The 22,882-nt window shown below is 38.5% G+C and overlaps 1 protein-coding gene and 1 long non-coding RNA gene across 3 annotated transcripts; one reads left to right on the top strand and one right to left on the bottom strand.

Moving 5' to 3' along the window:
* Nucleotides 1-1,016: 1,016 nt before the first annotated feature.
* Nucleotides 1,017-20,944, bottom strand: LOC121634427. Its single transcript, XR_006009231.1, has 3 exons — nt 20,866-20,944; nt 2,498-2,508; nt 1,017-1,028 (listed from the first exon to the last, which is right to left on the bottom strand). It is a non-coding gene; the product is annotated as an uncharacterized LOC121634427 (long non-coding RNA).
* Nucleotides 7,878-21,786, top strand: dcp1b (decapping mRNA 1B). Of its 2 annotated transcripts, XM_041977042.1 has the most exons (10): nt 7,878-8,277; nt 8,667-8,707; nt 8,912-9,039; nt 15,662-15,728; nt 16,074-16,242; nt 16,501-16,599; nt 16,766-17,564; nt 18,485-18,714; nt 18,830-19,042; nt 20,173-21,786. In XM_041977042.1, the coding sequence occupies exons 1-10, from the start codon at nt 8,119-8,121 to the stop codon at nt 20,248-20,250; spliced, it is 1,983 nt and encodes a 660-aa protein (XP_041832976.1). In that variant the 5' UTR covers nt 7,878-8,118; the 3' UTR covers nt 20,251-21,786. The 2 variants fall into 2 exon arrangements, with proteins under 2 accessions (XP_041832976.1, XP_041832977.1); XM_041977043.1 differs by lacking the exons at nt 7,878-8,277; nt 8,667-8,707; nt 8,912-9,039 and adding an exon at nt 14,418-15,411.
* Nucleotides 21,787-22,882: the final 1,096 nt, after the last annotated feature.

Raw genomic sequence — 22,882 nt, 5'->3', positions numbered from 1 at the left:
CTCCTCACCTCTCCCCAGTCGTTGTAAAGAAGAAGAAAAAAGGTTTTAAAAATGTTACACAGCACGGGCGCTGTCAGTGACGGTCGCAATGGAAGTGCGCAAAAGACGCATTCGTGCGCATCTTCAGCAGCGTGTCAAAATGTGAGAGGATGAAGGAGAGGAGGTGGAGGTGGTGATGGAAGAGGAGAAGGAGGAGGAAGAGAAGAGGAGAAAATTTAGGAGATGAGAAGAGTGTAAATATTCCATCACGGGCAGCGCGGGGTTAAATCTCCCAAAGGGTTGTCGGTTATTCCACGTATCTAAAGCAGAGTCCCTCCAAATTACAGAAGCCAGTCCGTCCTGTCTCATCCGGAGATTGGTTTCTCTGCCCTGATCCAGTCCATGATGGTCCGGCTGTGTGTGTCTGTGAGTCAGCCTGTGTGTCCGCCTGTCTGTCTGTCTCACTGATCGGGAGTTGGAGCTCTATCTTCTCTCTGCCTCTGCTGCCCCTGCAGCTCAGCTCTGCAGTGATACCGAGAGAGAGAACGAGAGCGAGAGGTAGCCCCCCTCCCCAGTCAGTGCATGTAGACACTTTGACTGTTTCCAGATGTGTGTGCGCGCGCCTGTGTGCCAGAGAGCGAGAAGGGAGGAAAGAAGGGAACAGTGGGGAACCGGCGGCTGGTATCCAGATGAGGATGATGACGGTGATGATGAAGATGATGATGATGTTATGTGAGAGTGTTGAGAGAGAGGAAAGGAAGGTCCATGGAATCAAAAATGTGTATTAATAGAGCTGAAAGATAAAAGGCTCTGAGAGAAAAGTGGCGAAAGCTGTGAGTGTGTGCAAGAAAGACAAGGAGAAAGAAGAAAATGGGTGAGTGTGTATGTGTGTGTGTGTAGGAAATGAAGTGGGATAATGATCCATAGCAGCCTCAAACTCCACAAAGACTCTTAATTTGAGCAGGAACAAACAGATTTGAAACCTGTATATCTCATTGGTCCATAGTCCCTTCACATCTGGACTCTTTCAGCTTCGTTCTTTTCTTTGGCTGAGGCTGTGTTTACACGCTCACTAAATAACTGGTTTTTCAACTCTTTTATGACTCAACCTCTGATCATTTCACGGGTCTCTCAAACAGGAAGGAACCACAAGGTTGCTTATTTCTTACATCTTTGGATGTACTGTAAATGCACAGAGAAGATTGACTCAGGAAGGTCAGCGCTCAAAAACTGAATGCGACCCCACCACAAAAGATTGTTGGAATTTGATTATGGTTTTCCTCACTATTTTTTGCACCTCGCGAGAGTAAAGTGTCTTTCAACATTACTCTCCATGATCGGAAACAAATTTGTCCTGGCCCTCGAGGCAATCTAACTCATTTACTGGAGACATGGCCACTTTTCTTAGGTAACATAATGATGAAACAAAGCTCATTTTGGAGTAAAATGTCAAACAAAGTCAACAACACCAGCTCTTAACTAAATAGTTCTCCTGCTGGCTTTGATGACATTGAGTTGCTTGGTTCTGTCATTCACAAAGAGGCTTTTGGATGGAGCAACAAATCCATTCTCAAATTGAACTGTTTTCTTAAAGCACACTGACCAAAATATTTAAAAGTCCAAGCAATGTCTTTTTTTAATGCATACACTTAAAAAACACAATTTGTATTTAAGTATTTCCTATTGATAAGTGGATTTTAAGTGTCAAACGAGTAAAAAATGCATAGGAAACCATCACAAAACACAAGAATTGAGCTCACTAATGCATCAGGATGTACTGAAGACCAGCATCTCTAGATTCTAATCATGGTACTGGCCTTCCTATATAATTGTCTTTGACACTGAATACAAAGTTCACAATGTGCAGGCCTCACATCAGTCTTGTTGCAGGCTATAATCAGGAGGTGAATCAGATGACTCAACTCAGCCTGTATTCATTTGTTCGGTGCTATAGTGCAAAATCACCACCCACCATTCTATAATAGTATAAAGCTTTTTGTCTGCAAGTGTCACTGTAGGCATAGTAAAGACAAAAAGAAAACTCAGAAATGATTCTATTGATGATTCTGACAACTAAACTGTCTGTTTTCAAAAGAATCTATTGTGTTTTGTGATGCATATGTGATTTTAATAAACTGTATTTTGAAGGGAAGCATTGTTGCTGGCATTGATGAATGAGCAAAAATACTCCCAGAATTTCATATTGCTGACTGCTTAATGTCTAGACTTGGAATATTAGTCAGTTTATGAAACAGATACATCTGAATCCAACTGAATTTAATCAGCCTTAATATTAAAATTCTACTTATGCACTGATATGTCAGAACAGTGATGTAGCAGTGGAGAGATCCACTGATTCTGTAGAACAGCTGCTAAGACACGGCTGAAAAGTTAGTTCCAAAATGCAAAAAACCTTCAGATAAACACTACATCAAACATTATACATACAACAAAACTGGGAACATAAGCACATAAAACACCAAACAAAAAGCAACAATGAAAAAGATGAAACCAGAACCAGAACCTTGTCTCATGTTTTTATTTTATTTGTTGTTTTCTTTTTTTTTTTTTTTTTTGTAGTGTTTTCTGAAATCAGTTCAGACGGTTTTTTTTTTTGTTTGTTTGTTTGTTTGTTTGGGTTTTTTTTTTTTTCTAAAATTTTATGGTGGGGTTTTCTCTGTTTGTTTGCTTGTTAACATTATGCTTGGTGTTATTTATACTTTTTAAATTTTTATAGTTATTGTATTTAACTTTTTCTTTAAGGCTCCTCGGCTATTTTATTTTATTTTATTTTATTTTTTGTACATTCCACCCGAGATAATTTTATTTTGCCCCTCAATGCTGCATCAACTAAATGGTTTGGTAAGCAGACTACTTGTTCCACATAAACAATGGCTTCTTTGAGAGCTATTTCACTGTTTTATCAAATTTTTAATTCTGATATATCAGTGCATAAGTAACATTTTGTTATTAAAGCTGATCAAAGTGGAGCCATTTTTAATTACTCTGTAAACTATCTAATGTTCCCAGTCTTAAGGTTGGGTCCCCTCCAAACAGTCACAAGATAAACCCCATACAAGAAGTCACAAGATATATCTGCAACTCTAATTTCTATTAACTTAACTAATTAACTAATTAGACAGTTTGGGCGCTTTAAGTAGTTGTTTATATGAAACCATTGGGTAAAATCCCACTTTCAAGGAAATGGCGATAACACATTGGTGTGAGAAGTATGTAAGAGTCTGTTAGACTAAAAATAAATCAGAGTAAAACACCTCAATCTTTTATTTAACTTCTTAACAAATTTTTACTGAAGCAGACAACAGTCTTATCATCAGTCATGAGACAAGTGGACAGTAAGGGACTTCATGGGGGAAGTAATCTCCCCAGACAAGCCTCTGTTTGGCTACGCTGGCCAGTGAATGAAAGATAGAGAGAAGGAAGAGTGGATGGAGGGCAGGTCATGGGAACAGATACTTCTACCCAGGGGACACACAAGCATGCAGACACACATACACAAATGTCCTCAGTAATTCAGCCTGCCTTCAGAGTATCAGCTCTATTTCTGACTCTTCTATATTTGCTGTTCCAGACCCCTTTGTATGCACGAGTGTGTGTGACTGAAAAGCCCAGTTGGTCTCTGGGAATCAGACAAACATTCAAATGCTGGTGTCCCATGTGGGAAGCCAACAACCTGTGGGGAATTCCTTCATGGAAGTAGAGTTGCTTTTATTCTGCTTTACAGTTTTCTATTTTAAACATTCATCAGTTTATTACTACAACCATCTCACATTGGGATCTGATAAAATTTGATTTTCAACATGCCCACAAGATGAATTGTTTTTTTAAAGTGCAGATCATATTTAGTAGGAAAAAATAAAAAAGTACATCAAGACCTATTCTTGTCTAAAGTCTAAAGACACATTTCTGATTGCATTTAGCAACCATCCCAAAAGCCTGCAATCCATCAACAAATGTCATTAGTAGGTTGAACTACCAGTTAAGGAGAAAGCAAACAAATCCAAAGATTTTTGCACATCATACGAGATTCCCAGCTGGCAGAAGTCACACCAGAGTCTTTTCTTGTTTTCTGCCCGTACCTATTTTAAATTTGCTTTCCATTACCCTGTTTTGCTTTATCTATTTAAAAATACTTGTAGATACATTATTAATAACTATGATCCTCCATTTCTTTAATGTGCTCCTATAAACTTCTCAAACTTTTTCCAAAGCAAATTATTTTCTTTCTTTTCATGTCACCTTTAACACTCCTCCTCTGTGATTTCCATAGCTGTTATCTTCTGTAGAGATGGATCCGTTGCTCAAATACACAATTTAATCCATTATGAGGCAGAAAAATCACAATTCATTAGATGCTATTATAAACATAATTTTAGATGATATAATCACATTTTCGGGCTGCACGGTTTGGGCTGCACGGTGGTGTGGTGGTTAGCACCGCAGCCTCACAGCAAGAAGGTTGCTGGTTCGAATCTCGGCTGGGGGGAGGTTGGAACCCTGAGTTTGCATGTTCTCTGCGTGGGTTCTCTCCGGCTTCCTCCCACCGTCCAAAGACATGCATGTTAGGTTAATTGACTCTCCCTAGGAGTGAGTGCGAGTGTGAATGGTAGTTTGTCCCCTATGTCCCCTGCGATGGACTGGTGACCTGTCCAGGGTGTACCCTGCCTCTCAACTAGCTGGAATAGACTCCAGCTTACTCACGACCCTTGATGGACCAAGCGGTACAGAGAATGAATGAATAATCACATTTTCTCTTAGATTTTAAATGTTTCACACTAATTACTGGTTTGTCCTCTCTGGACTTTTACTTGTAACAAATTATTTTTACATTATGATATTGACACTTTAAATTAACATTTTGAAAACTCCTTTTTATTGGTGGCTGTGTTAAAAACTCCAGTCAAAGTCAGACAAGGACTAAGAATGCTAATATAAAGTCTCCATTATCTGGAGCTCTTCATGATGGTAAATCCAGATGGAGCACTTCAGGCAAGCTATTTATCACCCATTTACCTTGGCTCTTTACCTTCAGGTGCAATGACTATCCCTGTCTTTACAGAGCAGATTTGAAGCATGCATGTATGTATACGTGTCCTCTTTCCATGTAGTGGACTTTATTTTGAGCTTTCCATACACACACTGTGAAGAATTTCCCCTAAGCTGTTATTACTACAATGTTCTGAAATTTGAATAGCTTCTCTACTAATAATACATCTGTTGTAAACCGTGGACACAAATAATGAGAACAATACCTATCCTAGCCTTTTTAAGTTGCAACAAGCTTCCCACTGGCTAAATCCTGCCCGTGAACCGGTGAAGCCTTTCTCCATCAATAAAATACAAGCAATCATTCTAACTAAATGCTTATTGACAGCATGGATCTACGGATGGATGACTCATTAGTCCCATCATTTACACACTCACACCCCCCTAAACAAACACAAAAAACATCCTGATAAATACCATACCATACCAAACCATACCATACCACACCATACTATACCAAAACATACCATACCATTTTATTTCTAAGCACTAAGCACAACAGCTGACCTAAGTGCTGCACAATAAATTAAAAAGAGGAAAAAAAGCATAAAAACACACAAAGAAAGAACAAGGATAAAAATGTAAAGAAGAAGTTACCACATAGGAGCTATAAGATATTTTAAATAACACAAGTACATACAAAGAGTAAAAGACAGATGACAACTCACACTTGCTTGACAGCCAAAGAGTAAAAGTGTGTTTTTAAATGAGACTTAAAAACAACAAGAGAAGAAGCCTGTCTGACCTGCAGTGGGAGCTCATTCCATATTTTAGGAGCTAAAACTGAAAAGGCTCTGTCTTCCCCGGATTTATAAAATGCATCTGGTCAGCTGATCTAAGAGCACTTGATGGCACTTTTGACAGATAAAAAATAAAGGGTCAAGACCGTTAAGAGACTTAAAAACAAATAAAAGAATCTCAAAATGGATTTGTAGATGAACGGGAAGCCAATGAAGTGACGCTAAAACCGGAGTTATGTCCTTTTGTTTGCTTGCACCAGTTAAAAATCGTACTGCAGCGTTTTGTACCAGCTGTAGGCACGATACGGTTATGATAATCCAGGCGTAATAATAGAGGATTATATGTCTCTTTAGAGTGGTAAAGGATGTGTATGTATATGTGTGTGTATGGATAAAGATTTTACTCCTTTCACCAAACACATGCTTTCCATTAAAAATAGAAAAAGGTACTGCTTTGGATAAATTTCTGCACAAAACGTTCTTACAGCAGCCATCTTGCTTGTGATCTTTAGAACACTGCAGTTGCAATGATATCAGCACAGCTTTTGTTCGTAAATCTCTTAACTCATAACAGATCTGTCTTATATGGACTGGAGTCCAAGCTTTTAATGGCCTGATCAGAACTATTTATATCTTCCTGAAGTCCCTTAAAGTCTGTCATGTTGATGGTTCAAAACAGCTGGCTCAAATCTGATTAAAGCAAAATATATAATAAATAATTCGAGAGAATCTCATGCTCTTGCTACTAATTCTTCTGAGTAACCAAATGACTGAATGGAATATTTTTGTCCAACAAACTTTGCAAACTTTCAAATACCAGTTAGCAAACTTTGTTACCCTTGACACAGAGCAGGTAATGTTGGAGTGAATATGGACATTTATTGTCAGGTGGCACAAATCAGACTGTCTGATATGGGTATTTCTGTTACAAATGTTAGAGTCCTATTCCTGTGTCGCTTACTGTTTTGTCCTTGAGGATTAATTTCAGGAAGGACGTCTCACATTTCTAAAACTTGAGTGGATCATTGCATACTGAAGATAATGTAAACAGAAAGCTTTCTGACATAAGAAGAAAAGGCATCTTCACAAAAGATTACTGTAAAAAGCTTGACATTGTTTTATGTCTGTGCTAAATAACTGACATTAGCAAGTTCTATTATTTCTGAGCTGAACTGTGTTTGTCAGGCTACAGAACTATTCGCTTTTTAAAAACATTGTTTGTTTTGCACTTTTGTTTTATGTAGCTTAATACCAATTTTAAAATATCAAAAACTCTACAGCAGGAGGGTAAATATCAACTGAAATATCGAGGTGGACTTGCAGTTGTCATTTGTCCTCTTCCTGCCTCACTGAACAAAACTGTTGGGATTTAATGCAACTTCATGTAGACTTGCAATGCATCACTTTGATGCCCCCCAGTGGATTTAATAAGAACTGTAACGGTGGATTTGAAACCTGTCAGCATCAGAGGTGGCTGTCATACAGTAAATTCAGAGATGAATGAAAACAGATGCGTCAGCTGCTTGGTAGATATAACAGGAGCCCAAATAACACAAGACTAAAACACAACAATTTGCTTACAATTTAAGAAACTCAATAGAAATGGGATACATTTAAATAAAGCATTTATAAAAGATTAAATAAAACTACATTACAAGAATGGTGCCGGTACTAAAATATAGTACTTGTTTTGCTGCTTTCACAGTTTAAATCAAAAGCAAACCAATAGGCAATGCTGTTATAACATGGGAGTAAAATTAAAAAAAAAAAAAGAAGTTCATCTTCCATTTTGATATTACTAAAAATGAATAAAATCTCCCTTAGTTATTGATTAAAAAAAAAATAGAACAACACCACAAATATAACAAGTGACAATAACTTATAAGTATGAATGTCTGCATATGCACTGCGTTTGTTTGTGTTCATGCTCTTGTTGTCATTATTATTATTATTATTATTATTATTATTATTATTATTATTATTATTATTATTATTATACCTACAGGTTTCAACAAGACATTTCCATCGATTTTTCAAAGTCGATTGATAAGGCTGCATCTCTGAGCACGCCGTGCGACTACTCAAGTCTAAGTTGTTGACAATCTCTCCGGTTAAACATGGCCGTTCTTAAACTCTCTTATGGAAGTTAGATCTCGATAACTCTTGATTTTTTATTTTTATTTTCTAGTCTTACATTGGCTCAGGGGTTATGGTGTATCAGCCGCTATAACTGTAATTTGTCTCTCGTCACTGGCGTAGGTTTTATTAGATCTCTTTTGTGAGTCGTTTGACAACGAAGCTAGTAAGCTAGCTAACGTCTCCATAGGGAACAATGACAGCGACTTCTTCTGGGAGCAGTACCTGCCTTACTGCTAAAGGACTGGACATAAGCTTAGCTGCCTTGCAGCGACAAGACCCATACATAAATAACATTGTGGACGTGGCCAGCCAAGTTGCTCTGTACACTTATAACAACAGGGCAAATGAGTGGGTAAGTCTGAAATTTGATAAAAGAGGTTGTGCGCTAACTTAGCTTAGCTCGGTCCTGATAGGCGCGCTTTGTTACTATAAATTTACTCTTAACTGAAGTAGTAGCAGTGAGTTAACAATGAAAGCCATAATTGCTAGTTTTTTTATTTAATAAAAGATATATGTGTGTGTGTGTGTGTGTGTGTGTGTGTGTGTGTGTGTGTATGTATGTATGTATGTACACACATGCATACAAAAACGTTTGCCTCAGCCTTGTTTCCTCCAAGGACAATATCTTACAGTTCTTCCGGCAATCTGACTTTCTTAAATGAACGTACCATAACAAATAACAGTTGAAGTTGGGAAGCCTGACGCAGTTTTTGATTTATTGACGTGGATGTCTTTTTTTAGGAGAAGACAGAAGTAGAAGGCACTCTTTTCATCTACACAAGGTAATAACATAAATGAAAGAATCTGTCCTTTTGCAACTCATAGTTTTCCCCTATTCCAAACTGGCTAATGTTCACAGAAATGTTCAGCTTTATCGTTACTATGGGCTAGAATAGAAATGCAGTTATATTTTGTTTGCAGTGTGCCTCAGTCATACATAAAAATGTCACTATGTTTTTCTGCACTGCACCCTCTTTGAATTTCAGGCTGGCATCTCCCAGACATGGATTCACTATTATGAACCGACTCAGCATGGAGAACCTGACGGAGCCAATCACAAAGGACCTGGACTTCCAGCTCCAGGACCCCTTCCTACTTTACCGTAATGCACGGTGTACGACAATGCACACACACACACACAAACCTCTGATGTCTGCTCTATACTTAACAATGCTTTCTGAGAATTTTTGTGTGTCTTTTTCCCTGTTAAGTACAACACATGTATGTCCACATTTGCTATATTTTTAGATTTCTAGTGTAATATTTTGTTATGAGTCACAGATGGCAGCACCTGAGTTGCATATTGTAGTTTTAATTTTTCAGCCACTTTCAGAGTGGCTAATTGTCTTGTGAAACCACAAAACACTGGAGAATTAACAATAAGTCAATATGTCTTTAAATTTTTAAGCCATGATTAATAAGGGGTTTGTATTGTGAGGGCTCATAACTGGTGAGTTTTTTTTAGTTTTACACTAATGGATGGCTTGATAACAGTGTTTCCATGATGAATGATTTTATAATATAAGAAGAGAGTGATACTTGGTACTGCCAATGTTTTCCTACTGGGCCTAAAAATTGTTTACCTGAATGGCTAATGAAGCTTTGCTATCTCTTTGATGCATCATTTTCTATAACAGCAATAAAAAGTATTTAGACTTTTTCAATAATGACAGGAAATAGCTATCACATCCTTTTAAATGCTGCGTTGATCTGATTCCAAAGTTCTTTTTTGGCTTCCTGTAATTTTCCTGGTTCCTCAGAAGCTGAATAAGGTCATATTTTTGTGCCTCTGAAACATGATCATAAAAAAAGGGAAGAAAAGACAGGTTCATTAATGGCCATACTTCAGAAGTTAGATAAAAACTTATGAAAGGGCAGTATATACATCATTTGTGTGAGAACCACTAGAACCATTTATGGAGTTAAGCAGAGGTATTTTAGTCTATTTTATCAGCCCAGACTCTCTCTGAGACCTACATAGGGCTCTCACACACACAATCACATTGTTAAGTGTGCCTGTGGGACAAGAGTCTGACAGCACTACAAAAGCAGCCAACAGAGATTAGATACACCACAACGGGCTCCGATAATCTAAACACACTTACTCAGAAGTCACTGACAGACACACACACACACACACACACACACACACACACACACACACACACACACACACACACACACAGACTCCCCCTGCCTGGCTCTCTCTTGGACTCCCAATCAGGCCAAATAAAAAGCAGGTGGAATCATTGAATTCCTCATGCTTGCTTTGATTGTCATGCTGTAGTAGCTTTTTTTCTTTTTTAGCTGACCCATAGTCATTAATAAACATCCTTGAGATTCAGTGAAATACTGTATATGACAAACTCTCCTGATTACCGTTTTATTTATTTATTTATTTTTAATTTTGCAACTGCTTTAAAGACACAAAGGGCTCATTAAGCATGAAATGTGATAACACTGGCTTCTGGTTTGAGCATCTGTAATGGAGAATGAATTTTAAGTGTGAGGCTGACTCACTCATCGTGGGAAGGGAAGAAATCTTAAAAGCACAGCCAGTAATCACAACACAGTTGATGACTATTTCCTCTGTCAAAATTGAAGCATGATCACAGGTTATCTAAGTTAAAGAGGGGCGGATACACAGCAAGCCTAATGGCCTAACTTAATGGAAGCTACAACTGATTGGTCTGATTCAAGGCAGTTGATAAAACACCCAAAAAAGGAGTTATGAATAATGGTTGTAGTTAGTGATTTTTATCGCCATAGTTTCTGAGATTTGGTTAAATTGCTTGACTTGAAATTAGAATCTAGACGTGCACATGTGTGGCAAGATTTAGCCAGATTTGAATTAAAAAAAAAAATGCAGAGCATTGGACATTGACAGAGGAACATCACCTCGTGCTCTAATATTGACCGCAGCACAAGCCCCCCCAATTAAAGTATGAGGAAATGTTAACATTTAATGAGCTTTTGCAGGAAAATGCAGTTTAGATTACAGAAAATGTGTTTTCCTTGGCTAGCATCTGATTTGTAAGTTGTTAGCAAGGCTGCCAAACCCAGTGCATTATGACCTCTTGGTGGAGGGGTCGTGGAGTCTTATCATTAGACAAACATGTAGTCCTCAGTGCTGCTGTAACTTCCTGGAATGGCAGTTGGCACAAAGTGGCACCCCAGGCTAAAAATAAATTGTGGTGATATTGCACAGCAGAGGGCAAAATTCAGGGAAGAGAAATTCAGCCGGAGCAAGATGTTATTTCCCTGTCCACAGGAGCTGGTAGAAGGCTTTTAACATTCCCTTCTGTAACTGCTTAATCATAAAGAGCTGGTCCCCTAACCTCAGGAGGACTGCCTTAATTTTTGTCTGTTGCTGAGGATTCTTTTTTTTTCCCTTTAAATCCTGTACAACCGTTAGGCTGCAGTATTTCCAATTTTGTTTAAAGTTTAGTTGCAGTATACATATGTTTCTGACATTTTTCCCCATTCAGATTTAACATAATTAGTCTTTACAGTAACACTGATGTGCACTTTAGCTCAACTGGTGAGTGCAGCTCACTTATCACAAATCTTTGTTGTAATTGGCCTCTGGCTAACATTAGTCATCTCTGTATATTGTGTAGGGACAGTCTTACCTCCAGGGCGGACATATGTATATCCCAGGTCTTTCTCTGACACCAACAAGCCCTTAAATCTGACTTCAGGTTCCTCCTCCAGCCTTTCATGTTTAGGTTTCCTTTGAAAGAGGCTTCTCAGCATGGTTTCACAGTCTGGTGCTAATTGCCTTTTTTCAGTCTATCCACAACTTGCTTAGATTGATCTTGAGTCACAGCTCCAGTTATTCTTTTGTAGATATAATGTTCAATGAAAACACTGGCAAAGGTGATGTGACATTTAGTCAGATGAGATTTTTCCTTCCTCGGAGGATAAAGGCGAGCTGATGGCACTGTGTAAAAGTCCTTTTAGTCGAGTCAAGTGGTGCCCATTTAGCTGTCACAGCAGTTTAGATGCTGCCTCTTTTGACCTGGCATACAGTGACAAAGGATACCTGCAGTTAAGTAAAGTTGTCACAATAATATCTCCTTTGCTGAATGTTTCATAGGCTGTTAATCTCAGAATATACTCCTCCCCCAATGTCATGAATTCCATTCCCACAAATAAAGGCAGCAATGGCTCCTCTTTTATAACAATAATTCCAAGCAAGGATGTGTTTTACTGCAAGAACACTCACCCCTGACAAACCTCCAGGAATCTACTCACTGGATAAAGAAAAGCAAAGCCGCTCATCATGACTGATACCGTGAGCTTTCCTCACAAACGGGACCTCATACTGCAGTTAAACCACTCATAATCCATCTTGGGCTAAACTGCTGTTTATATATATGTCTTCATTTGTAACTATACTCAAGCTAAACAAAATATAGAAAATATTGTTAGTCGTCCCAGTGGTGATGAGTTTGGCTCACATGACGTTAAAGTTAAGAGTTAAAGCATGTTTAAACCTCAGATATAGCTCGTCTTATGCATACAAGTCCTGACAGTGGATGGATAAAGAGTAGAACAGTTGCACATGCTCACTATTTTCCCTGGTTAGTCCAAGTCCCCGAGGATTTAAGTTGTGGGTCACCTTCAGACTCCACTGGGTGGGTTATCTGACTTTTCCAATATGGTTTATTTAAATCTGACAAAAAAGCCTCTGTCTTGGGAGTCGCTGTGGTTTTGAAGTCATCTCTCCTCTATGTAGCCGTCCTGAATTTAAATAGTCCTGCTGATTTTATCATCCCAAACAGGCCGTTTAGTTGAGTTCCCAGTCTAGTTAGTTTTGGACCTTGGCTGAGGCAAACATTTTAAATGTCCCTGTCTCTCTGCCCCTCTCCTTCAGTGACCAGTGGCCAGACTGGAGCTCCCCCTCTTTTCTCTTCCTTGCAGTTTTTGATAGTAGTGCTGGTTGTAGTTGTACTCCCGCCTTCCTTCTGTCAGTCTCGCTCTTTCTCACCCCTCTGTCTGACTGAAATGGAAACTTTCTACAGGTCAGGATAACTAACGCACCTAAACGCACTAAAGCACCTTTCGCACCTTTTTATCTTGACCCTTTAACTTTTGTCCTCTGAATTTCTCCCTCTGTGTGGCTGAAATAGGTCAGGTCAAAGAAATGGTCTAAACTGTCCAAATTCCTTCCTAGTCATCTTTGTCCTCTCAGCTTTACGATTTTCCTTTATTAGTAAAACTCAGTCTGTACAACATTTCTTGACAGCTAAAGAGCACTGAGAACTCTATGTTCCTATTCTGATGGGCTTGATAATCTCCTCTCTAACACACCTCACTTCTATCTGTCTTGTCCATTTTTCCTCAATTTTCCAGCTGTCTGGCTTCAACTGCGTGTGTCTGTGTGTCGCTCAGTCTCTGTCAAACAGTCTCATCTCCACTGAGCACTAAGTGGCTCTGGCTCCACCAGTCAGTCTCCCACTATAGTTACTTATTTGGTACAGGGCTGATTTTCCCAGGCTCAGTTTAACTCTGTGTATGTCTCTGCCTCCCCCTCTCTGTCTTTTCCCCGTCATCCACAGTGACCTCTGTGGTCTGTATGTTTGTGTGGGAATGTTCTTTGTATGTTTGGTAATGATATCCACTTTTATCTCTATAACTGTTTCTTTTTTTTCCTTTTAATTTATCCTATGTTTAACACTTTCTATCTTTGGGGGGGGGGGGGGGGGGCTTTCTGTTTTTTGTTTTTTGTTTTTTTTTCTTCTCACTTAAAGTGAGTGTCTTGAGATCTCAGACGGTGCACTGCTGTCTTGTTAAGAGGTGTGTATCAACCCTGACTCATGTGTTTGGAACCAAAAATTGCTTATTTTTTTTAAGTACAGTATAAATACTGTCCATTTATGTGCTGCTAGAAATTAAATCTCCAATAAATAATACACAACGTTGGCTCCTTAGCCACTTAGATTTGAAAATATCTCATTCAGGGACTCACTGAAGTGTTTCAGGGTATTTTGAGATCACATTTGTAGCTCTGACTGGAATTATCCATGTCACATATTTATTTTCACCCCATTTTAACCTCAGTTGACACTGTTTTTGCTGTGTCTTGGAAGTGGGAAATTTTTGCTTTGCTCTACCAGAAAAAAAATTATCTGAATTCTTTATTTGGCTCTTTAAAAAGATAAAAAAAACTAACATTTTTGCATATATGTAGGGTTTTCAGAAATAAAGTTATGCAACTACTGGTGCTACTTGAAATTATCGAGTTTGAACCATTCTCTACGAGAAAACTTTAATTTGGAGATACAGCTGATTCTTTACAACAATAAACAAAAGCCATCAAAAAAGGCTTAATCCTTATTATTTATGCTGATTCTGACAGTAATCTTATTTATTTTGCTTTTACTTTGTAAATTAATAAAATGTTGAACTAATCTCTAGTTTCTTTAGTTTTCAGCACAGATGCTTTAAAACTGGCAGTATTTAAAAACAAGATAAAAATCGAGATTGGACAATATGAAAAAATACATTGTGATAATTGTTTTGCGATATTGCCCAGCCCTACCTTGATTGCAGCATTGATTGAGAACATGCCCTTACAAAAGAATATAAAGATGTTTAAAAGTATTTGTCCATAAGCAGCAGTTTTAACTTTATCTTCTAAACTTTTAAAGTACAGAAGAATGAACTGACAGTGAATCTCAGGGTTAATTCGGCTTATCTGCAAGCAAGGGATTACAATGTGACTTTTGGCTTAGGTATCAATCCCCTAGCTTGCAGTTAAGATACTTTATCTACGTTGTGGTGTTTAAGTTAAACACATAACATTGTCCCTAAAAGAGAGTTCAGCATCGACTGTTTGTGGTAATTCTGCAGACCAGGGAAATATAAGGTGTGGTGTGTGGTCGTCTGAGCTCAGGTATGTGTTTGTAGCTTACCACTGCTTGCTGTCTGATCTCAAAATAGGGATTTCTCATGAAAGAGGGGGAGTGCAGTGAGCGGGTCACTTTACTTTATAATATGCTGATTGTAAGATGGAGAATTCCTAATTTAAAAAGGATGTGATTGCTATTTTCTCGTGGTGTTTTGACCAAAGCGTGCCGAGCAGATATTTTATTAAGACATTGTGGAATTGTGTCAGCCTTTGGCAAAATGACATGATATGTTTCCTTTAATATTTGATTCATTTGTCATTAGGATATAAAATATATTGCATCTTTCCCCACTGACTGAATCATGTAAATATGCATCAATGCCAGCTCTTTCAGTGTACACTTAAGAAATGAGTAAAACTCACTGTATATTGTCGTAAAACCAAATTACTAACAGCTGTGTAACTCTGTAACCGATTTTCCCTTTCTGATCATGTTTACGCATTGCAAGAGACTCCCGGGGCCCATGATTCAGTGCATAATGCCACTGCTGGCTTCTGTTCCCATTGGCCTGGCCTGGAAATGACTCATCTTCAGCCCTGGGTTCAGAACCAGACAATAATTACATTTCAGTTGAGCCTGGTCTGAAATCAAAGCAGCCAAACTGAGCTACTCCATGTCTGTGCATTTATTTAATTGTAAGGATATGGTAGCTCAACACTCATTTAGTTGTCTGCTGACCTTATCGATGATCACATTACTGACCTGAACAAGCAGTGATTGGATCATTATGGCAAACCAAAGGCATTTTATTGAATGCTTATTATTTAAACTTCACTGCTGTTTCCTGTCTCTCAACCCTTCTCTGTCTTCCTCCTCCAGTGGTTATCCATGGGATTTGGTTTTATGATAAGCAAGACTGTCAACGCATAGCCCAGAGAATGAGAATGTAAGTAATGATTTAATATATCAGCATCTGAAATTTCCAGTCTAAATTTATTCCCTTTATTTGGCTATTAAAGTCCAGTTAAGACACAAGACTTCTTCCAGGGAGTCTTGATCATATATAAAATAAACATGGACTTAAAGTGCAGATGTTCTACACATTTAGAAGCTGTTTTTTTTTTTTTTTTGTCTTTTGCCTACCATCAAGTTAAAACAGTCCATGCTTTCAGCCTATATTTAACTGTACATCTATATTTTGGATATGGTTGAATTATCAGTTCAAATACCAAATATTTTGTTGTAAAACATCCAGATGTAGCTGTGTTTGTTTATGAATTTCTTTCTGCAGTCTGACGCAGCAGGAGCAGGTCCTGGCTCAGTCCCAAGGTGGTTGGTTGTCTCCAGTTGCAGCAAGAGAAGTAGCTGCTGGTGGAGAAGGAAGAAAAGTAGGAAATAGTGAGGCAAAGGCAGTGGACATCATCCAGATGTTGACCAAAGCACGCACAGAGTATGACAAGGTATAGGGTCACCAAAGACTTCTGTAGATTGTGGAGAAAATTAAACCAGTAGAACATTTTTAAATGATGGCTAATTCCAGATTTTTAGATTTATATTTCTTATTTCTTCATTCTGGCTAGTAAGATGCAGAGAATTATTTACCTTTTTTTAAAGTTTCCTATCATTATCCATTTTCTCTGTTTCTCTGTCACCATTAATCTCTTTATTTCTACTCTTTCATATACATCTATTTTATTTTCTTCCTTTACGTCTCTCAGGAAAAGGGCACCTCAGAGCCAAAGGAGATTGGTGGCATCAGTGCCCTGTGTGGAAACCCTAACCTGATCAAACCAATACCAGTTAAACCAAACACTCAGGTATAACTTCTAGTTCCTATCAGTCCTGTATTTGTATTTATATCTTGTATTAAAGTCCTTTAAAGATCAGATTCATAGTAAGCAGCCCTTTTCTTAGACATTTTAAGTAATTGTTCATCTCGTGCCTGCCACCTGTTTCTGCTCTTTCGTGTCTCACCTAATCTAGGATATTGAAGGTGCAGAGCCCAAGGCTCTCTCTTTGGCAACTCTCTTTGGCCCTCGGCATCAACATCACCATCACCAGTCCTCTAACCCTGTCCCTCCTGTGGCTGCTCCCACATCGACAGGGACAGTTTCTCGCCCACCTGTAGCCCGCACACTGACCTACGATGACACTGTAAACTCAGACAGAAGTGTTCCCACTGCTGGAGGACATGCAGCCCTCACTGGAAGTTTAGATGACGGTGTCAGGCCAATCGCTGGTGAAGAGAGCAGAACTGATGTCATCATACAGCAGACCCCCAACACTGAGAATCAGGAACAAGCAAACCAGCCGCAGCACTGCCCAGCCATCGCGAAGCTCATGCAGGGACAGAAGGGTGTCGGGGGAGTGCTTCAGACTGTGTCCGAGTCCCCCGAAAACCGGCTGTGTGACAACGGGATGCCACTCGAACATCACCACCACCATCACCATATGTATCATCATCACCATCAGCAGCACCACTATCATCACCACCACCAGCAGCAGCTTCAGCAGCTTCAGCCTGACCCAATAAAGAGACTTTTGCAAACCCATCCACCTCCTCCACTTGCCACCTCCTTTTCCTCTACTGCTTCTCCCTTTTGCTCCAACCCTCCTGCTCTGCAAGAGAACCCTCAGCTCTCCTCCAAACCTACAATCTCAGACTCTGCGTCATGCTCCCACCTTCAAGCACAACAAGACCAGCAACTGCTTTTCAGCCTTTTGAAATCTCAGACAGAAGCACAGCACAAGAGCCAGATGGCTTCATCTGCGCTGGGAACAGGTGGGAAATCTTACTTGGAATCATTCACAATTAACCAGGACAACCTTATATTTGATAAGTGAACCAGCTACACATTGGGACTATTAGATATTAAGTAACCAGTAATTATAAAACATTAATCAGTTAACTTTTTCTCTCAACTACCATGATTCAGTCCAAGGGATATAATTCAATCTATTGAAGCAGCCAGCGGAGATTGTGTTTGTAATTGGAGGCTAAATCCCTGCTGAAGCCAGCTGCTGATCATGCTGTTGACAAGGTGGCCAGTGGTGGTGAATATGAAGGTGACACTCATTCACCATTCAGTGGACACTAACACAGCTATTCATTGTTCAGTGTTAACTTCTGAAGGCAGACACTTGGCTAAATTATCTACTGTTTTGGGTGCTAACATGCTGAAGCTGGCTAGATTAGCTGCTGATTTAACACATTTTTTTTCTGTATAAAACATTCAGACTCTAAACGTCCCTGGCTTTTAAGGAATACTCACGCTTGATTTGAGATATTTTAAGTTGTTACACACAATTCTTTTAAGTTTAAATGTTGTCAGTTTGGTTTTATTACCATCAGAAACCAGCAGTGATCAATATCAGCATTGGCATTTCATTAGACTAACTTTTTCACCTGGCATTTTCACTTTTGTTTGTAATATTTGTGCTTGTAATTGAAGGTTTCTTTTATGTATAACACCAGGTTGTATGGTATGCTGCCACCACCAGTAAGCTGTTAATGTGGTCTATGGCTACTGCCACAAACCTGTTTGATTATTATAAGGTCTCAGTGGCAAAAGACATGCTTGATTTCCTAGTAAAAAAAATATACAAACTAAAAGAAGGGATCTATATTATTTAACTTATTTAAAAAAACGGTGTGCACTTAGAATACTTCTGATAATTCAGTCTCTTATTCTTTATCATCAGGTCTGTCTTCCCAAATGCAAGGTGTGGTGTCACCTCACGAGCTCCTAACCAAACTCCAGTTGGTCCAGCAGGAGCAAGGCATGAGTTCTCATGATCCACCTCGACCATATCCAGGACTGGCACCTCGATTCCTGGGGTCGAATAAAAATCAGGGTGCTAGCTCATCTTTAGGCACACTCCCATCCCCGACTGCAGCCACCACAGGGCAAAAAGCTGCACTCCAGTTTCAGGTAAGGATTTTTAAGGTTATTGGAAAAAAGTTAAATCAGCAACAGTGTACACAGTTGCTAACTTCTTAACACAAAACCTGCAGAAGAGTTCTAATACCTTGCGCTCTATGTACAGGTCATCTCCCCCCAGCGGATACCAGCTACCGTGGCACCCACTCTGCTTCTTTCTCCCAGTGTGTTTACTCAGACAAAGGCTAGCGGTGGGCTGTCAGCGGTTGCTCAGGAGAGCTGCCCTCCTCCCTCAACTTTGTCCAGACCTTCGCTTCAGAAAGAGATCACTGTCCTCTCCAGAAGCCAGCTTCAAGCCACTCTGCTGCATCTGATCCAGGTAAAAGAAAGAGATAAAATAAAAGAAGTTTATATTTTCAAATTTATATTGTAGATTGACCATTGGTTGGTTTTATTTTATATATTTTCATCAGTGTATTTAAGTTTTATATGTGGGAAAATACAGACTACAGAACACTACACCTTCAGAACTGCCTTAATTCCTGGTGGCATAGATTCAACAAGGTGTTGGAAACATCCCTCAGATATTTTGCTCCAAATTGACATGACAGCATCACACAGTTGCTGCAGATTTGTCGGCTGCACAACCATGATGAGAATCTCCCGTTCCACCACATCTCAAAGATGCTCTACTGGATCGAGATCTGGTGACTGTGGAGGCCGTTGGAGTCCAATGAACTTATTCTCATGTTCAAGAAAGCAGCTGGAGATGGTCTGAGCTTTGTGACATGGTGCATTATCCTGCTGGAATTAGCATCAGAAGATGCTCCACTGTGGTCATAAAAAGATGGACATGGTCAGCAACAATACTCAGATAGAATGTGGTGTTGAAACAATCCTCAATTGATACTAATGGGCCCAAAGTGTGCCAAAATATTTTCCATACCATTACACCACCACCCCCACCACCATCAGCCTGAACTTTTGATACAAGCCAGGATGGATCCAGGCTTTCATGTTGTTTCCACCAAAACGTTGACCCTGTTCCTGATCTTCTGTTGTCTAATTATAATCATATCTCCAGCCAGTTTGCCCAGTCTTCTCTGATATCAACAAAGCATTTTCATCCAGAAAACTGCTGACCACTAGATGCTTTTTCTTTCTTTAGACCGTTCTCTGTAAACCCCAAAGATGACTGAGCATCAAAATCCATGGCAGTTTGTAAAACACTAAGACCAGCCCTACTGGGATCAACAACCATGCAGCGTTCAAAGTGATTTCAATCCCTTTTCTTCCCCATTTTAATGTTCAGTTTGAACCTCAGCAAGTCATCTTGACCACGTCTACATGCCTAAGTGCACTAAGTTACTGCAATGTGATTGGCTGATTAGCTGTTTGTAATAAAAAGCTATATAATATTTGTACCTAATAAAGTGTCGATTGCGTATATATTACAATAAACAAAAGTGTGACCTGTTCAATACTAAGTTGTGTACTTGTGTGTTTCAGACTGACAGCTCATTCCTGGACTCCATCTATGAGGCATACATCAGCCGCTTTGCTAACAGCTCCAGCAGCAAGTACTGAAGACTGTTTCAACATGGTCTCTTTCCAAAGACATAATTGATATGAATGTATCATCTCTTCATCTGTAACAAACTCACAGTATCGCTTCTGCACAGTCAGCCTGTTTCCTCTTAGCCAAGAGTGTAGTTGCAGAACAAAAAAATAAATAATTAATTCTAAATATATTTTTCCATAGAAGAAATACTTTTTTATTGTTTCATTTCATCCTGAATCTCACATGTAGTTTTGAGGAAAATGTAGCTTCACTGTCACAATTTTTCCAACATGTTTATAATGTAAATGGAAACATGCAGCATTTAGTTTTTATCCTATTACTCCTCCCCTCTAGCACCAGCAAACATTCACACTCAAGTCTTCCCAGTCTTTCAAGGAATGCCCAAACTTGATTTGAGATATTTTATGTTGTTACACACAAGGCTTAAAAGATTAAATGTCATGTTGTCAGTTTTTCTTTATTACCATCAGAAATCAGCTGTGAGAAATATCAGCATGTTGACTTTTGTTTGTAAAATTTGTGGATGTAATTGAAGGTGAGTGAGGCTGCAGCAGGAGTTTACCATCTTTTTTATGATGTGTATCACTTTTCAGGTGTCTTGGAGAGGAATTTACTTTGACAACATAATCAGTGCTTTGTTAGTTTAATTCCTTCTCTTCTGTTCAGATGGAGAAAGAAAAGGATTCTGTATTGACCCAGCATGAAAAGATGAGAAATATAAAGAAAACTGTCAACCGACGCTACCTCGCAGACAGCTAAATTGGGGGTGTACCTTTGTTTTTATCAAATTGCATTACACTTTTAAAGTTAAGATAATCTTTATCCAAAGGGATTTCATGGTCACTTGGATTTAAAGATTTTTTTAATCAATGGTAGTTCTTTAAAACAAACAGCATATAGAAATCCCTGGGCATGATCAATATTTTTATTTTAATTACATTAATAGCAGAAAATCCCAGTAAAATTGGTTATAATTCTTACACAAAATATAAAATACCTGTTTAAAAGAAAAAGTTTACAGTTCTCAGGCCTTTTAAAAAATCAATCAAAGGGAAGCAGCAGCATTTAAAATGTAATTTTTCACTCAGTGTCATTCAGCTCAGCAGGAAAGTTGTTTTTTTTTTTGTTTTTTTTTAGAAAGAACCTAAATTTTCCCTGTTTTGAAGTTTGTGCTTTCCTTGTGGACTAAACTTGTGCATAGCCAGTCTGTACAGTAGCAACCAGACACCAGCAGCATCAACAACGAAACACAGAATATATTTAATGAAAAAAGCAAGCATTTGTGCCTATTTTTGTACAAAAAAAATGGCTTAAAATAATACAAATAAACACCATGTTGAAATTAAAGATGAATAATTTTATTTTAAAATGTTTTCAACCTGTTTGTTTTGATTCTGAATATCTCATCCAGACAGTTTCTCAGACATAAGAAAACTTATTAGAAACATTTCTACCCAACTTTTCTCTTTTTGTGTAGAACTTTCTGCTATTACATAAACTGGAATATGTATTCGAACTGGCTATTAAATGTTGTAAAACCACCTCTGTTTCATCCTGTATTTTTAACAGTCCTCATTTGAGCATAGTTCACTGCTTTAATATCACTTTGTGCCCTTGTTTTACCACAATCAACAGTTTAACATAATATCCACTTTAATTAACCAGCTGTTTCACACAACTAGTAGAGCCTTTGCCAATGAATTTCTATCTCAATGTTAGCTTTTCCCATGTTAAATTGCTGCTCTTGTTTGTCATGGTCACACAATATGAGCCAATAAGAGATGATGAAATAAAATTGTAAACTTGTCCTGTCCAGCATCTCAGCAAGCAGAATGTTTGTCTGGCTAGCGTGTTGTGCTGAAGAAATATGCTTTGGCAAGAGAAGCTGTATGGATATAAAGCTCCTCTTGATACTTAAATAGTAGTTTTTATTTTAAACTAGTTTATTGCAGAATTTACTTATTAAAGTTTCTGAAAAGAAACAAACATCCTACGTCTTCTGTAAGAAAAGGTAGACAATCATCAGGAGCACCTGCATGAAGATCATTAACATATAAAACAACCAGTATGAATTTGACTTGACAGGAGACTGACAGCTTTACATGTGGAAAATATTTTAATAAACAATCATCTAGGGGCCCATTAAATTGAGGGACGTGCTATCAAGTCACAGGAGACACTGTATTTTTATTAAAGAGGTGACTTGTAGTCCATGCAGCTGAAGAGAGCAATGCAGTCCCAACATCATAAAGTCAGATTCCCCACTGGTGATTAGTAAGCAAATATGTTTCATGGTGATGTTGATGGGTGTGAGAAGAAAAGTCTGGACATTAAGCAAGACTGTTGGCAGCATTCTCTTCTCTGAGAGAATCACATCATTGTAACTCTACCAAAAATATTCTCAAATAGAAAAAGGTAAAAAAAAAACAGATGAGAGAATCTTGACTGCACAAGTATAAACAGTCTACAGATGTTTAGGCATCAAAACTTCAGAATGTGTCCTCATTGGTCTCTATTTTGATACAGAACTTTAAACTTGTCCATTTCCAGCCTTCTGTGTGCTTTTTCTTCCCAACTCCCTCATTTTGGTAGCATAGAGGCATATATATTTTTCCCTGTTTTACATGCAAGAAAAAC

The sequence above is a fragment of the Melanotaenia boesemani genome, chromosome 23 (genome assembly GCF_017639745.1).
Source record: "Melanotaenia boesemani isolate fMelBoe1 chromosome 23, fMelBoe1.pri, whole genome shotgun sequence".
NCBI classification, from domain to species: domain Eukaryota; kingdom Metazoa; phylum Chordata; class Actinopteri; order Atheriniformes; family Melanotaeniidae; genus Melanotaenia; species Melanotaenia boesemani.
This window is presented reverse-complemented; position numbering and strand designations above follow the sequence as displayed.